We start from the raw sequence: 15,406 nt of genomic DNA, 5'->3' as shown, positions 1-15,406 counted from the left end.
GCGGTGACTAGAATAACGAATAATCTCATCGATTTGTTGGACCCCTGAGGGGAAGGACTGCAAGTTTTTCTACTGGCCAGTGAGTTTTCTTCTTCCGGTTCCGTTTTTTTTAAGTGGTCCGCCGAGAGTTGGAAGGCAACTCTTTGAGCTAGGGTCGCTGCTGGCGGAAAAGAAGGGAACTGCCGGTGTACCGACCTTTTGGAGAAGTGGTCGGGGTTGCGGACACTCTTCAAGTGGAAGAGACGATAACTTAGACAAGTAAAGTAAGTATTTTTTATTGTAGCGGTTGTGGGTCAGGAGTAGCCCAACCACAGGCATCGTTAAGCATATGTATGTTAAGTATGCATGTATATCGAATAGTTTGGAAGAAGGACTCTCACTCCGATGTAAATAAAAATCACCTGTCCACTGGTGGAGAGCCACTGACGGGGTTTTGGGATATTTATTTCCAGTTATTTTCCCATGTAAATGTATACGTTTATATTAGGTTTTGTACAGCAGTGGGATCCCACTGTATATGTTGTTTTGTAACTTTTTTTATCATGACAACTTTTCAGTATGTGAAATGTTCATCGGTAACAGTACTTGGCAGCTGTGTAATACTGTGTTGCAGGACAGTACTATCATTCATTTTTTCCAATCCCTTATTTTGGGCCATTTAGGTTGTTTCCAGTTTTTCACCTTAAAAATGTGATAAATCAGGGGCGCCTGGGTGGCTTAGTCGGTTAAGTGTCCGACTTTCGCTTAGGTCATGATCTCGCGGTTCGCGGGTTCGAGCCCCGCGTCGGGCTCTGTGCTGACTGCCAGCTCAGAGCCTGGAGCCTGTGTCAGAGTCTGTCACTCCCTCTCTCTCTGACCCTCTCCTGCTCACGCTGTCTTTCTCTCTCCTAGAAATAAATTTAAAAAAACATTTAAAAAAATGTGATAAATCATTGTGGACTTGAGTTAATTCTCAGAAATGGAGTTGTTGCTCAAATTGTTTTCTTTCTGGAAGAGTTTTTGCTTCTCTGCATTCTAGCAGGGAGTAAGAATGTGTGGCCCTTTATTCACACTCTTGCAAGTTTGTTTCATCTTTACCCACTTAATGGCTTTGTTAAATAATCTTTTATTTGCTTTTCTTTGTTTACTAGTAAAGGTTAACTTTTCAAATATTTTTGCCCATTTGTACCTCTTCTTTTGTGAAGTCTCTTTTGGTATCCCTTGCTATAACCATTTTCTCAGGTGTCGCATTAGTTTTACTCCTCTTTATCGGCACTGGAGTTGCTCTTTGAATTCTAGTGTGGAATTGATCCATCCTCTCTTTGAGTTTCCCTTTATCAGTAATTTGTTCTGCTACTGACATTTAATGAAGTCCTTCCTAACAATCAGCTTGCCTTTTAAAGTATGACTCATTATAGGAACAATTTCATTTCCTATATACATTTTTATTAATTCCTAATATTAAAATGTGACACCTCTCTCTCTCTCTGTCTCTCTCTCACTCTCTCACACACATGCGCACACACACACACACACACACACACAGAAATCCTCCCTTTTCCTAGCATTAGCCAACTTGGGGGCCAAATTTAAAATATCAAGTATCTCAGTGGAGTTTTCTTCTGGACGAACTCAAAAATAGAGTTTCTTAACCATAAAAATAGGAGCTTATTATAGCAGAAGGAACCTACACTGGAAATTTGGTGGCTTGGGGACACCTGGGTGGCTCAGGCAGTTGAGCATCCATATCTCTTGATTTCAGCTCAGGTCATGATCCCAGGATCATGCAATCCAGCCCACGTTGGGCTCTGTGCTGAGTGTGGAGCTTGCTTAAAATTCTCTCTCCCCACTTGCACGTGCTCTCTCTCCCTCTAAAATAAAATTTAAAAATTTTAGAAGAAAAGAAATGGTGGCTTGGATTCTAGTCCTTGCTGTAGCTAGAACCAAAACTATAAGCCAACAAGTCTATAAAAGGAGGGAATTGGATCAGTTCCCTTTTATCTGAGTATTTTATGATTTGTTTATTTTGTGTGTGTGGTTTTCACACAACCTCTTAATCATCTGTTTGCCATATGATGGAGTGCACCTAATAAGATATGCACCAAGAATCTTTAAGCCAAGACTCATGATAATGCTTCATCAATAAAAGACTGTTTTAGAAGTGTGGTACCTGTGTGAAATAATATGTCTCTGTGATAACTTGTGTAGAGATATGGGAAGGTCTGTGCATTCTAGGTAAAAAAAAAAAAGTGCAAAGTGCAAAAGAGTGGGTAAAGTATATGCGTTGGACATCTGTCATTTGCCTCTCCAGATCCACCCTTGTCCTTCTCTAGAATGCTCCGGGACCACGAGAATTGGCTGCCTTCTGCATCTCCCCTGCCCTCTGGTTCCAGTGGGAGTCAGCCAGTGGATGCATTAGGAGGGGATCAGATGGGGGGAGAAGAGCGGCTGCATCCCTTAACTGCAGGCTGACCTCCTATACAACAGCCTTCTCCACCCCACGTGCCCCACCACACACTTCAAACTACTCCCTCCTGTAGCTCTTTCGGGCCTAGGCGTGGGAACAGCACGCTGCTCCTACCAGCCCGAGTACAGCCCTGTACCCTGCCTTAATGAAAATCTCTTGAAATTACCAAATTTGAGAATGTCATCTTTCTTCTGCTGGAACACTGGCCAATAGAATAGGCTATCTTTGGGGTAAAAGAGGGAAAAAACATAGGAATGCATAACAAAGCTGGAAGATACATGAGAAGCTAATGAAAGTAGCTACGTGCTGTGTGGGGAGGAACAGGCCAGTACGAACAGGGCCAGTGGAGGACAGACAAACGGAGCGAGATTTTTCACAATATGCCTTTTTACATTTGTGTTTCTTTTTAAGCTGGTGGACTTGCCACCAGTTTGTGCATTTAGTGTGTTTCTTTTACTGTTTTGATACTGTGTTGTATGAAACTATTTCTTTCCTCTGAGAATAAAATATATGTGTATTACCTACTCCAGAATTTTTTTTTTTTTTTTTTATATTAGGACCCATGCACTTAATCTGTCTTTAAATATTGCAACTGTATTTCAGGACTGACAGTGAGGATAAAATATTTGGATTATGTCAAGATGAGCTTCCTATTGCCCAAGCTAACTAGCAAAAAAGAAGTAGACCACGCAATAAAAAGCACTGCAGAGAAGGTGTTGGTTCTCAGGTTTGGGAGAGACGAGGATCCTGTCTGTCTGCAGCTAGATGATATTGTAAGTGAATTTTTAAAATAAATCGTTTTCATTGAAAATCTATATGTTCTCACTTCAACATCTACAAAGTGCATGAAAGGTAGTGGCCGGGCCCGGAAATACTGATGCACGCTTTCACTAGGAGCTGGTCATGTGCCTGCCCTGAGCTAAGCCTCCAGACCCGTGATCATGCTGGATCTGTCCTAGACGTCCCTCCCCACCAGCAGCCATCCAACTTCAATTTCACTAACAAGGCAGTGGAGGACCAGAAACACGTAGTGCTCACAACAGTGGAATAATTACCATCACTATTACTACTCCCACACAGAGAGATGAATGCCAGGGAGGCCAAGTGACTTCCCACAGGACAGACCAACTTGCAGAGCTGGGGTTCGAACTTCGTTTTCTCTGCCTGCAGATAAGCCTTTCTAGTGTGTTGCCTTCAGTGTGTGCCTGATGTTAATCTCTGATTTCGTAACACATCTTCATACTCTGATGAGTAGGGGGGGCGAGAATAGGACAAAATGTGTTTATTCTTGTCTCTGTCTGTTATAGAGAGAGACTTACCCCAGAACTAACACCTCTTCCCACCATTTCTATTGCTGCCACCCACAGTGTGGATCCAGTATAAGAATCTGTTTCTGTGATTAAAAATGAATGTGTGATGCGTTAATCTGAGGGAGAAAAGGGCCAGAGGATTTTACTCTCAGCCATAGAGGAAAGGGAATATCAGAGGCCAAGAGTATAGACTGAAACCAAGCTGTCCACGTCCAAATCCCAGCTGTGCTGCTTACAGCTGTGTGACCAGGGGCACATTACCCAGTTTTCTGATCTAAGAAATGGGGACAATAATAATCTCATAGGAGTGTTGTAAGGATCAAATGAGTTAATAAGTATAACGCACTTTGGACATTTAGCACATAATAACCGCCACACTTGTATTCACTGTTTTTATTATGATTATCATTTACAGGGGAACTGGAAGGAAGGAGATTTGGGGGAATTTCAGTGTCTGGCGTACATATTTATGAGTTGTTTTTCTTTATGCGAACATGGATTTCATAAACCTATAAAAAGCTTATAAAAGCTTTTTACAACCAAAAATCTATTTTTTTTTAAAAAAGAGAAATGTATTCACACGGTTTACCCAGGACCCTGTCTGAATGATAAGGTTACATTGTGTCTAATGTGGAACTCGGGAGATTCTCACCCCAGGAACTTTTTTCAAACAATATGCAGTAAAAAGTTTCACAGAAGAAACCTTAGCTGCCTCTCCCATTGTAACCTACATGCCTCTCTCTGTTCGCAGCTTTCTAAGACCTCTTCTGACCTGAGTAAAATGTCTGCTATATATCTGGTCGACGTGGACCGAACTCCGGTTTACACGCAGTATTTTGACATCAGTTATATTCCATCTACTGTGTTTTTCTTCAATGGGCAGCACATGAAAGTGGATTATGGGTAAGTTAGATTGACCTGAAGTCATTGCAGCCGTGAGAGGTTCTTTCACCCAAGTGGTTCCAGTAACTCACCTGCCTGTGAGGGTGGCTCTGTGAGCCCTGTGTAGGTGCTGTGTCCCCAGCTGACCCACTCCTTGGTCATGTGAAACTTTGGCGCAAAAACGAGAGCGTTTCCAGTATGATTGGCAACTTTTACTATCCTACTTAAGTAGGAAAGAATTATACAGTTTGTGCAGCACTAACTACCCTTCGGTGTGAAAAATATTAGAACAGCTTTTTAAAAGTTTCCTAGGAATTTCATTTAAAACAAAATATGTCATTGTTCTTAAACTTTTGGGACTGGTAGGCTGCATTTATAAAAGAAGTGTTCCTTCTGGAAAACTGAGACATGTTTCTCTCTGGCCAAGTGTCCTGTCTTCTGCCACTCAGAGAACACTGATGTCACTCTCCAAACAATTCTGTCAAGAATATGTACCGTGAGGGGCGCCTGGGTGCCTTAGTCGGTTAAGCGTCCGACTTTCGCTTAGGTCATGATCTCGCGGTTCGTGGGTTTGAGCCCCGCGTCGGGCTCTGTGCTGACTGCCAGCTCAGAGCCTGGAGCCTATTTCAGAGTCTCTATCTCCCTCTCTCTCTGACCCTCCCCTGCTCATGCTGTCTCTCTCTCTCCTAGAAATAAATAAAAATCTTTAAAAAAAAAAAAAAAAGAAAAAGAATATGTACCGTGAAATCTTTAACACCTTCCACTGTATCCAGTCAGCATCCCAGTACTCAACATGTGTTTTCAGTGTGTCCATAATTCTTATCATTTCTCACTGTGGTTGAGGTGTCTGCTTATCTAGATCTGTGTATCTGTTTTGTCATTATCTACTTGAAAGTGCATTAAACATTACCTGTTTTAAGTATTTTAAAGCTATTTATTCTCCTAGGATACAGGTGATGTATTAATTTGGTGCAATCTTTTTTTTTTCTTTAAGAGAGAGAGCATGCTTGAGGTAGGGAGAGGCAGAGGGAAAGAGAGAATAAGAGAGAATCTTAAGCAGGCTCCATGCCCAATGTGGAGCCCTTCACAGCAGTCACAACCATAAGATCAAGACCTAGCTGAAATCAAGAGTCAGACTTTTAACCAACTGAGCCACCGAGGTTCCCCTGTGCAATCTTTTTTGTTTTGTTTTGTTTTTTAGTTTATTTATTTTGATAAGAGAGCGCCCATGCGTGTGCAAGTGGCCGGGGGTGGGGGTGGGGGCCAGAGACAGAGGAGAGAGAGAGAATCCCAAGCTGGCTCTGCACCATCAGCACAGAGCCCAACATGGGGCTCAGTCTCCTGAACCGTGAGATCATGACCAGAGCTGAAATCAAGAGTCAGACAGTTAAACCACTGAGCCATGTGGGCAGTCTTTTTAAAAGGTGATTTATGACACTATTGGCCAACTTTAATATGTAAAAATGTTAACCTAGCAATTGCATTTCTAGGAATTTATCTAAAGGAAAATAATCTTGAAAGTGGGCAAAATTGGCTGCATGAATATTCATCCTACCATTATTTAGGAAGCAAAATACTTGGAAAGAACCTGGATGTCCCCAGAGGGATACTAGATGTCAATTTCATATGATGTTGTAGATACAGGTTTAATGACTTTGAAAGAAGTAGGTTTTATGTTATTTGGAACATTACAAAATAGTTTGCATGATATAACTACCATGATTTTTGAAAACAGAAATGCACATGTGTGTGCGCACACACACATACACTCGAAGAATATGTACTAAAATGTGGCCTTTGGCCTCACTGGTAATGTTTTTTTCCTGCAGTAAACATAACTGATGCTTGAAATAGGAGGGAAAAAAATGATTTCATACTCCCTACTCAAATGTATAAATGAGGGGAACTCACAGACAGTGACCAGTTAACGGGCTCTGCACAGTGTAGCCAACAGCAGCAGCAACAAACTACGCCCACGCCAGTGCCCAGGGCATTGTACTTGATAAGGAGCTGCGAAGAGATTAAAGTAGATTTTTGAAGTGGAGGCTCTTCACATGGTAGCACCTGCGTGCCCTCCCAGTGGCTCACAGCTCTGCTTTTAGTCCTGTATCAAATAGGCCCTGTAATCACAAACGGAGAGATCAGATGTCGGACTTACGTCTGAAATCTCCATGATGAGCAGAAAGAATCAGAACTGTGCTTCATTTTGTTTATCCTGAAGGCCTGCAGTGAGAAGTTGCTAAAAGTTCTGAGCGGTTGTTTTTCTCCCGTGCTCTCTAGGTCTCCCGATCACACTAAGTTTGTGGGAAGTTTCAAAACCAAGCAAGACTTCATAGATTTGGTTGAAGTAATTTATCGAGGAGCAATGAGGGGAAAGCTTATTGTCCAAAGTCCTATTGATCCCAAGAATATTCCCAAATATGACCTTCTCTATCAAGACATTTAGCGCATTCAGTACTGTCAAAGTTGAAGAAAAAAAGCACATCTTGAGACAGTACCTGAGCCTAGCTGTGCCATTTTCCTGGAGTCCTTCAGACATGTGCCCAGCGTTGCAGCAGAGAAGAGTGCTGACTTGGGTAGAAGATCCCCCACCCCCAAGTAGAAGACCCTGCGGTGGGCAGGGATACTTAAACGTCTGTACCTTGCAAACCCCAGAACAGTCAAGACGATCGGGGTCAGTTTTTTAAAACTGATATTGTGCTTCTCTTTATTCCTTAAGATGATACGGAATCCTTCTAAACATTGGCTAGCATATTTATGTTTATTTTGATATACAAGTAAAATAGAAAATCACTTCCCACAAGAGCAGAAGTACGTATTTTCTACCCTCGATGTGCCCACACACACGCCCTCCCCTCACCCATTCCTCCACTCGTGTGTGTGTGTATATCATGCTCTCCTGTCTCCAGTCCCTGTTATCTCAGTTTCTCTTGGAATAAATGATTCTATACTGAGAGTGAGAAAATGTTTTATTTTGGAAACTTTCTGGCTTACACTTAAACAGTATCCCGATTTGCTCATTTGACTAGGTTTTATGTTATTAAATTGCCCAAGAAGTGGGACATCGAACCTTTACCATCCAGCACCCAATTTAAGCTGAACAAAAAATAACTACCCTTAGTAAGTAGGAGCAGATTTCTCCCAGAAGTCCCAGTTCTGCCTTTTTCTGAAGCAAAGGATTTTACTCCAAGGATTCAAGACTGAAAAGAGATGTCAGAATCGTTAAAAAGAAATAACAACTTTGTGATATTTGCCTGTTTTAATAACTTTATGAAGAATTCTTGCACTTCCAGCAGCCCTGGCATAACCTGCCACCACTTGGGCAAGTCCCTGCTTCTCTCAAAACCTCACTGAGCCTCTGGATACTGACTTTCTGGAACAGGGGAGTAAGTGCAGAGCCGGAGCACAGTGCGCCCGGCAGCATCGACTTGCTCGGGAAGCAGCGTCCTCGCTGCTCTGTGCAGACCAGCACTGTCTCTGCAAGTTCACTCTCCCCTTCACGGAGCACTTCCTTTCCAAGCCTTTTCTGCAGGAACAGGTGACCGCGCATCCTCGTTCTTACTGACGTGGCCTAGAAGGAAGGCTGCTGTGGCCTTTGTGTCCTTTGCTGATGAAAGGGGAGAGCCGCTCCAGGAATAATGTGGGGAACTGGCAGCAACCGTCCCAGGACCGTGAGGACCAGCGTTGGGACGAAACGTGAACGTGCGGAGACGAACAATAAAACCCCAAGTCCCTGGTGATGCTACTGAGCTACTCAGTGAACTCTAGACTGCCTCCTTGTACAAAGAATAAAATGTCTTCATTGCCTGTCACTGTTAGTTGGATTTCTGTCAGAACTGCACTCACACAGTACTTGACGTGTCGTAGGTGCTCAGGTACCAACAGAACTCAGAACTTGCGTGCATAAAATTCTCATATCTTCTTTCTTCCCGAGGTCTTTAGGGAATGTTTCTCTTAAGTCCTGATTTTTCTTTTAATTGTTTTTGTTCCTATCTTAGTTGCTTTCCATTTCATAAGTACTGACTGAGTTCATACTGAATGCCCTGTCCTGCGCTCAATTCTATAGAAAACAAATGACTCCTGAATAGGAGAAGGCTTCGTAGAGGAGACAATGCCTGAACCTGAAAGGAGGATGGGACGTACTTGTGTGGAAAGGGGGAGGCATTTCGGGAGAGGGCGCCAGGAGGAAGAAGCCCATTCTGGGGACAGCAGAACGTGTTCAGAGAGCCACACGGAGTTCCGTGTCACGAAAACCCAAGGGGTAGAGCAGGAGGGCAGGAGGTGCTGCTGGGGAGGAAGCCAGGGATGAGAAGTGAATTGAGAAAGTGCCAAAAGTTTCCTCTTATTTTCCTTTGGAACAGTGGCCAGAAGCCACTTGGTGCAATCAGAGAGTTCTTCAAGAAAAGTGGAGTGGTTTTCTCTTCAAGAATATTTAGTGCTGAAGCTCTACCAGCAGAAAAAGGCAGAACTATATTGAGAGGCATGTTGTTTATGCATTTGTATAATACTCCGTTTCTGGCTATTCTCTCTTTCACAGCTTTTAGAATATAGATGTAAGATCTTCATTGGTCTCTACTAGCTCTAACCTGTTGACAGTGCTGATGGACCTGGAGAGTACACGTGGGGACAACTTCACAGTGAAGGGCAGACCCTGGTGCGAGAATACGACATCAGGCATTTTATACCAGGAGAAGGAGAGGCCATATTTTCATAGGACACAAGGTCCATTGATGGAAGGTCAGTGTACTGAAGGCTTAAATAGCAGGAAGGAATAGTAGAAGAGCCTCCTGTTTACAGGGGTTCTGAAACCTTTCTTCTGAGAGACCCTTCATAGCAAGACCCTGTTTTTGTGAAAGGGTAGACTCAGGTGGCTTGCATTTGGCCCCTAGTAAAGGATAGGTTTCTTCCAACTGGGAAAAGCATACCCTATTGAGGAAGAGACTTGTAACTCTTTAGCAAGTTCCAGAATGTTCATAGGGACGTTAGACATAATCTATTTCAAGCCTCTCAGGAAGGAAACCGGAGACTGATGGCAAGGGAATGAAGGCACTTGGCAAATGTATGACCACGCTATGATCTGGACTCAGCAAGTCCAGCAGTCCTGCTTTTACCCCATCTTACTTTGTTTTCCGAAGTGCTGGTTTGTTAGAGCACAAATAAAATAATGCCTGTGCCAAAACCCTTCTTTTCATCCCACGGTGAGCTAGCGTCTTCCTCATCAGCCTACACTCTTCCCCCAGAACACTTCAAAGAAGAGATGCAGTGCAGAGGGCTAAAGGTCACATCCAGACGGACCTGGGTTCAAAGTGAATTCAGCCTTGGGACGCCTGGGTGGCTCAGTTGGTTAAGCATCCGTCTTCGTCTCAGGTCATAGCGGCTCAGTTCATGATCTCACGGTTCGTGGGTTCGAGCCCCGCGTCGGGCTCTGTGCTGACAGCTAGCTCAGAGCCTGGAGCCTGTTTCAGATTCTGTGTCTCCCTCTCTCTCTGACCCTCCCCTGCTCATGTTGTCTCCCTCCTTCTCAGAAATAAATAAAACATTTAAAAAAAATTTTAAGTGAATTCAGCCTCATTATCTACTAGCTGTATAGCCTTAAGCAAATCCCTTAACTTCTCCGAGTCTGTTTCCGTGTCTGTGAAACGTGGGCAACAGTGCCTTTCTGAGACCTGCCATTTGGTGGGCACTCAGTCAGTGAGCATGATCCCTAGGGTGGGACAGGTTGTTTCATCTTAGCGATTTCAAGTTGGCTTGGCGTGTTTTCTGCCACACTCCGAGTAGTCTATACCACTTAGCTGCTGCTGTACCATAAATGAGAGAATAAAAAAGGCCTGAGGCTAAAAACAGCACAGAAATGACTCAAAAGAAAGTTCTTTATTGATTGACTCAGCACTGCTCATCCCCCGTTTTATCCCCCCTCCTCCCATCCAGTTTCCTCTTCCAGAGCAAAGTCTTGCTGTCAGGCTAGGGCTCCCAGCCAGGCAGCATTAGTTGCCAGCTGTGGTCTCCTGAATCCAGGCCAGGATGGAGGGCACTTTCACGTACACACCATACTCGGCAACCCTGCAGCTCTTATCAAAGCTCAGGATTCCAGCTGCGTACCAGGTGTCATCGTCCTGGTCGTGAATGGCAAAGGCACTGCCAGCATCACCATAGCAAGTGTCTTCCTGAAACTCGGACAAGCCAGCACAGAAGGTGTGCTCATTCAGTATGGGCTGCACCCCTACAGGGCTCTTCGAGGACTTCTTTTCGGGCACTGTGCTGCCTTCGTAGTGCTTCACACAATTGTTTTGATCAGCCACAGGCAGCATGACATACTTCAGTAGCTCAGTGAAATTAAAGTTGGCATTTCGCCCCCAGCCAGACACGTAGCCCACACGCCCCACTTCTGCATAATCTTTTGAAGGTAGACAGATGGGCATTACTCTCTCATCAATGGGCACCTTTTCTTTGAGTTTGATGAGCCCGATGTCTACATCGGAGTAGTTAGGGTGGAGAACCACCTTCTCAATTTCCACAGGCTGATTTTTCCCCACATAGAGTTTTAAAGTTGGGGCAATGTCTTTTGCTTTTGCATCATCCTTATGGCCAAGGAAGAGATTTTTAGCCGTGGTCAGCAGCCATTGTTCACTAATCAGTGTGGCGCCCGAGGTGAGATTATGATGGGAGACCATCTTGGCCTGCCAGGGAAAGCTGCCTTTGGCGTCCACTGATCCACCTATGATCCGCTGCACCTGATCCACCGGGTTCTTGGGCTTTCCGCACACTATGAAGGAAAGTGAGAAAGTCGAGCAGAAGTGTCAATCTCCCAGTGTGGGGAAAGGGGCAAAACGTTGGCACTTGCTGCTGTCTAAACTGTCGTGTTAATTTCTGCACAGCTAGGAATATTTACACGCCTTGCCTTACCACCTGTTCCTCCCATTTCCATTGTTTACAGTTTAAAGTGGCTCTTTTTTATAAAGTTGTTTACATCACTAAGACACAGTTCTATTTCTTGCTTTTCTAACTCATGAAAAAAAAAGTAATGCTGAGATTTTCAAACCCTAGGTGATGTATATTTAAACGATGTATCACAACAAAGACCTGTCCACAACTCCCGAAAATTCACTGTGAAGGTGAGAAGCTATAATAATTCATTCTGAATAAAGAGCCATCTGTTGCAGTGTTGGCTGGAACTCAGACTTTAGGTAGAAGGCAGGTTAGCAGATCTGCACCACTAATCGTAGAAGAGGGCAGTCAGAATCCTCCCCTCCCAGCAGGGAAAGGGGGAGGAGGAGCAGCTCTTTCTAAAAACAGGAAACAGAAGCCCTACCCCTTTCCCACGTGCTGCCTCCTACTTCCATGGGTTTAGTTTTGTTCTGTCTTCCCACGACTAATTCTTCCTGGAGCTGGCTGTGCAATTGACCCTGGACCCCCTAGGCAGCCTCTCTGTACACACAGGGCCTTCTGACCCTCTGGGGGCAGTGTGGACAGTGAATTAGTCAATACCCTGAAGACCCAAATGAACAAGATCCTTAGTGCGCTTTTTTGGAGAGTCATCACCCAAATGCTCACTTATCGGCCTGACCATTTTAGGTTCAGCCAGGTCCCTCATCTTGGCCCTCAGATGCTCAGAGGAAACCACTCAGGAAGATTGTGCCTCTAGAAGACTTCGACCAAGATGCCTGCCCACACACTAGACTCTCAACACCCACCCTTCTTCAGCTTCTGAAGGCCCCTGGCTTCCTACCTGCTTCACATTCGGGAAGTTTCTCTCCAATGGCCTTGTTGGTCCAGTGCTTCTCGCTGTTTAACATATACTCTCCTAAACCAAAAGAAAAGAAAGGAGTTAAAACAAAACAAAACAAAACACTGAATCTGGACTCAGCATGAGGAGAAAAGGTGTTTAAAGAGAATCAGAGAGAGAAGGAAGGGACGGGGAGGGGAGGAGGGAGGAATGCTGTATGAGAAGCCAAGTGGGCGGGTGTGGGGGTGGGGGGCAGCAGTGAAACCCAGAAGGACAAATTTGTCGTCATGGAGACATAGTACAGAGTAGGAACCAGGGTTCAAATTCTGTCTGTTCATCTTATAGGCTACCCAAACTTGAGCAAGTTATTGAGCCTCTCTGTGCCTCAGCTTCCTCATCAGCAAAACGAGAGTGACAGTATCTCTTCAGAGGATGTTGTGAGAACTAAGCAAACAGATGAACGTCAAGCACTTCGAATAGTGCTGGGAACACAGTACTCACTAGGCAAGGGCCACTCATCATCATCACCGGAACCACGCTTGGTTCCTTTATTACATCTCCTTTGGGAGATGCAGATCTCACCCTGAGATGGGTAGGCTACATGGCATCACCTCCCCTAACAAAGGAGAAAACTTGGAGCTAAAGTTAATTTGCTCAAAAGGCCACGGCTACTGGTAACAAAATTGCTATTAGAATCTACCTTTTCTGGTTCCAAGGAGAACATGTAAGCTTTCTGGCCCATCACCCCTCGCTTCCACTCATTGTGGAAAGGCCGGGAAGGAGGGGGGTGCAGGGACATTGTCCAGGTCTTACCATTTCCTTCGGTGCGCAGTTTATAGAAGGCCTTACACTGGTAGCGAACAAAGTGCTCCGCATAGCCATTCGCAATCTCTGGGGGTTTTGGGCAGCTGACCTCTGCAAAGAGAATGTAATAGGAAGAGAGGGTTCATGTCCAGAAACTCATCCAAGAGACCCATGAAAAGAGCTGAGAAGAAGCTGTTCTGCATATCACCTGCCCTCCACCTCAAAGGGCAGACAAAGGGAAGGCCATCTCCCCTTTCCTCTGGCTGGCTCCCCAGTGTTCTTCACAGGACTGAAATACCAGAGACTAAGACGAGAAGAAGGAAGTGGCTCTTCCCAAAGAGAGAGCGCAGATCTGATAGGGTCAAAATGAGACCCAGCAGTGCTGGGACAACCAGCTCCCACCTGAACCAAAGACCTACCTGCATTATCCGTGGTCTCATTGCCAGCGTCCACTGCAGAAAGCTGCCCCCAGAGGAGAAGGGCGACGACAGCTCCCAGGGCTCTGCAGAGAGAAGACAAGAGGGGTGCTTGCTTCACACAGACACGCGTGCGCGCGCGCGCACACACACACACACACACCCCTCCCGTACAGACACGCATGCATGCACACACACACCCCCCTCCCGTACACACACACACGTGCACGCGCGCACACACACACACACACACACACACCCCTCCCATTAGCCAGCCAGAGAAGAGGCTACATGGAAGTGTCAGGACGAGAAGTTGCCTCCCACCACCACCCACATACACAGTCCACTGGGTTCCAGTGTGTTCTGTATTGCTGGGAATTCCACATAAGCCCCAGAGAGGAACTACCAAGATTGGAAGGTACATAGGCTTGCAGGCCTCAATTTCTGGCAGCATTTGGGAAACATTAAGTTGCTAATAATATATGAGCTCTCCTACAAAAAGAAGCCTCTGTCAGGTACCCCTAAGGCAGTACAGGATATTGGGCAATAAAATGTGGGTAACTTGAAGGTGGAAAAGTAGGGATTTCTTATGCTATTCTCGACTTTTTAAATTTTTCCACAGTTAGAGGTTTTAAGTATACAGAATTTAAAATGTTTCTATAGTTTCCCTGTTATTTTATAATTTGCCTTCAGGAAACAGCAAAATGCCAAAAGGTCACCTGGAAGATAACAGGCTTCTGGAAAGCATGACCGCCAACACGGGCATCACTGCACAGGCCACACTTACCAGGTAATGGTTCCACTGACAGAAGCCAAATGCACAGAGATTGCTTAGTTATGTTAAGTTGGTAGTCTTGTTATTTCAGTGTTTAAAAAAAGTTTTTTTTCCTTTGATAAAATCTCAGTGCCTTAATTGGTCACTCAGATGTGTTACTATTGGTCTTACACAATTTTTAAAACAACAACAACAAAAAAAAAAGTCTGCTAATGAACACATTTTAGATACCAGAAAGCCTACTATGGGAGCCTCTGGCATCCCCTGTAAGGATGGAAATTTTGTAACCTCGAGGAAAACGATACCCTTTAGAGTAAGTCATGTTCTCATGGACGCAGAGAAGCAGAAGATTTAGCACGCTAAACTGAACCCCTTAATTCACTGTAGTTTAGCCCAGTAGCCCTATTTCTTTGTTTTTGATTTCCATCTCTCCTTTGGTTCCCCCCCTCCCATACCTGCACTATCTCGTGGGTAGATGTGCACAGAGAAAGATGGCATGAGCGAGGAAAGGGGAGAAGTGGCGGAACCATGGACTCACCTCATCTTTGGTTTGTCCTGCCAGATGGAAGAGCAGTGCTGTGGGGCCACCTGCTGTTGCTTTTATGTCTCCAGTATCTCACTCCACCCCCTTCTCGATTTTGTAATTGCTGTGTCCGCACAACTTTGGCCTTGTTAAGGTCACTGCATTTTCCGGTAACAGAGCCACAAACAATATCCCCGTTAAGATCTGGCTCTTGCTTCACGCCTGAGTTGCCCTGGTGTTTCTTTACAAACCCCAAAGAAGCCTGGCCACATCATGACCCCCTGGAGCTGCCAAAGTGCTTCCCGAAATCTGCCAATGCAGGAGTGGGGGAGGAAGCATCAATCTGTGTCTCTTTGTTTTGGAGAGTTTTCAGCACTGAAAAAAAAAAAAAAAGCCCTTCTTTGCATTATTTCAACCCCCTTGTAGATGTTCCTGCAACCTAGCTGAGACAGGGCTCTAAAGAAAGCATTTCCTTTTCACGGTCATCTTCCTCACCCTGTGTTGACATCTCCCTATTGCTTAAAACT

The 15,406-nt window shown here is 44.8% G+C and overlaps 2 protein-coding genes across 2 annotated transcripts; one reads left to right on the top strand and one right to left on the bottom strand.

Annotated features, from left to right (window-relative positions):
* The first annotated feature begins 38 nt into the window (after positions 1-38).
* On the top strand, positions 39-8,450 carry TXNL4B (thioredoxin like 4B). Its single transcript, XM_077756374.1, has 4 exons — positions 39-263; positions 3,050-3,219; positions 4,508-4,659; positions 6,919-8,450. The coding sequence occupies exons 2-4, from the start codon at positions 3,088-3,090 to the stop codon at positions 7,082-7,084; spliced, it is 450 nt and encodes a 149-aa protein (XP_077612500.1). The 5' UTR covers positions 39-263; positions 3,050-3,087; the 3' UTR covers positions 7,085-8,450.
* A 2,040-nt stretch (positions 8,451-10,490) lies between these two features.
* On the bottom strand, positions 10,491-14,928 carry LOC144225148 (haptoglobin). Its single transcript, XM_077756314.1, has 5 exons — positions 14,895-14,928; positions 13,585-13,667; positions 13,175-13,276; positions 12,365-12,439; positions 10,491-11,401 (listed from the first exon to the last, which is right to left on the bottom strand). Exons 1-5 carry the CDS (start codon positions 14,897-14,899, stop codon positions 10,623-10,625), a joined length of 1,044 nt encoding a protein of 347 aa, XP_077612440.1. The 5' UTR covers positions 14,900-14,928; the 3' UTR covers positions 10,491-10,622.
* Positions 14,929-15,406: the final 478 nt, after the last annotated feature.

Source organism: Crocuta crocuta, unplaced genomic scaffold, assembly GCF_008692635.1.
Source record: "Crocuta crocuta isolate KB4526 unplaced genomic scaffold, BGI_CrCroc_1.0 scaffold388, whole genome shotgun sequence".
Taxonomy (NCBI): Eukaryota; Metazoa; Chordata; class Mammalia; order Carnivora; family Hyaenidae; genus Crocuta; species Crocuta crocuta.
The sequence above is the reverse complement of the archived record's forward strand: the minus strand, read 5'-3'. Positions and strand labels throughout refer to the sequence as shown.

Bases quoted from the DNA above. Each gene is read 5' to 3' on its own strand.
- LOC144225148 (XM_077756314.1), bottom strand. The intron at 12,440-13,174 runs GTAAGACCTGGA...CTTTTGGTTTAG, and splicing joins ACTGCGCACCGAAGGAAATG to GAGAGTATATGTTAAACAGC. The intron at 11,402-12,364 runs GTAGGAAGCCAG...TTTCCTTCATAG, and splicing joins ACTTCCCGAATGTGAAGCAG to TGTGCGGAAAGCCCAAGAAC.
- TXNL4B (XM_077756374.1), top strand. From the start codon at position 3,088: ATGAGCTTCCTATTGCCCAAGCTAACTAGCAAAAAAGAAGTAGACCAC. The intron at 3,220-4,507 runs GTAAGTGAATTT...CTCTGTTCGCAG, and splicing joins GTCTGCAGCTAGATGATATT to CTTTCTAAGACCTCTTCTGA. The intron at 4,660-6,918 runs GTAAGTTAGATT...CGTGCTCTCTAG, and splicing joins CACATGAAAGTGGATTATGG to GTCTCCCGATCACACTAAGT.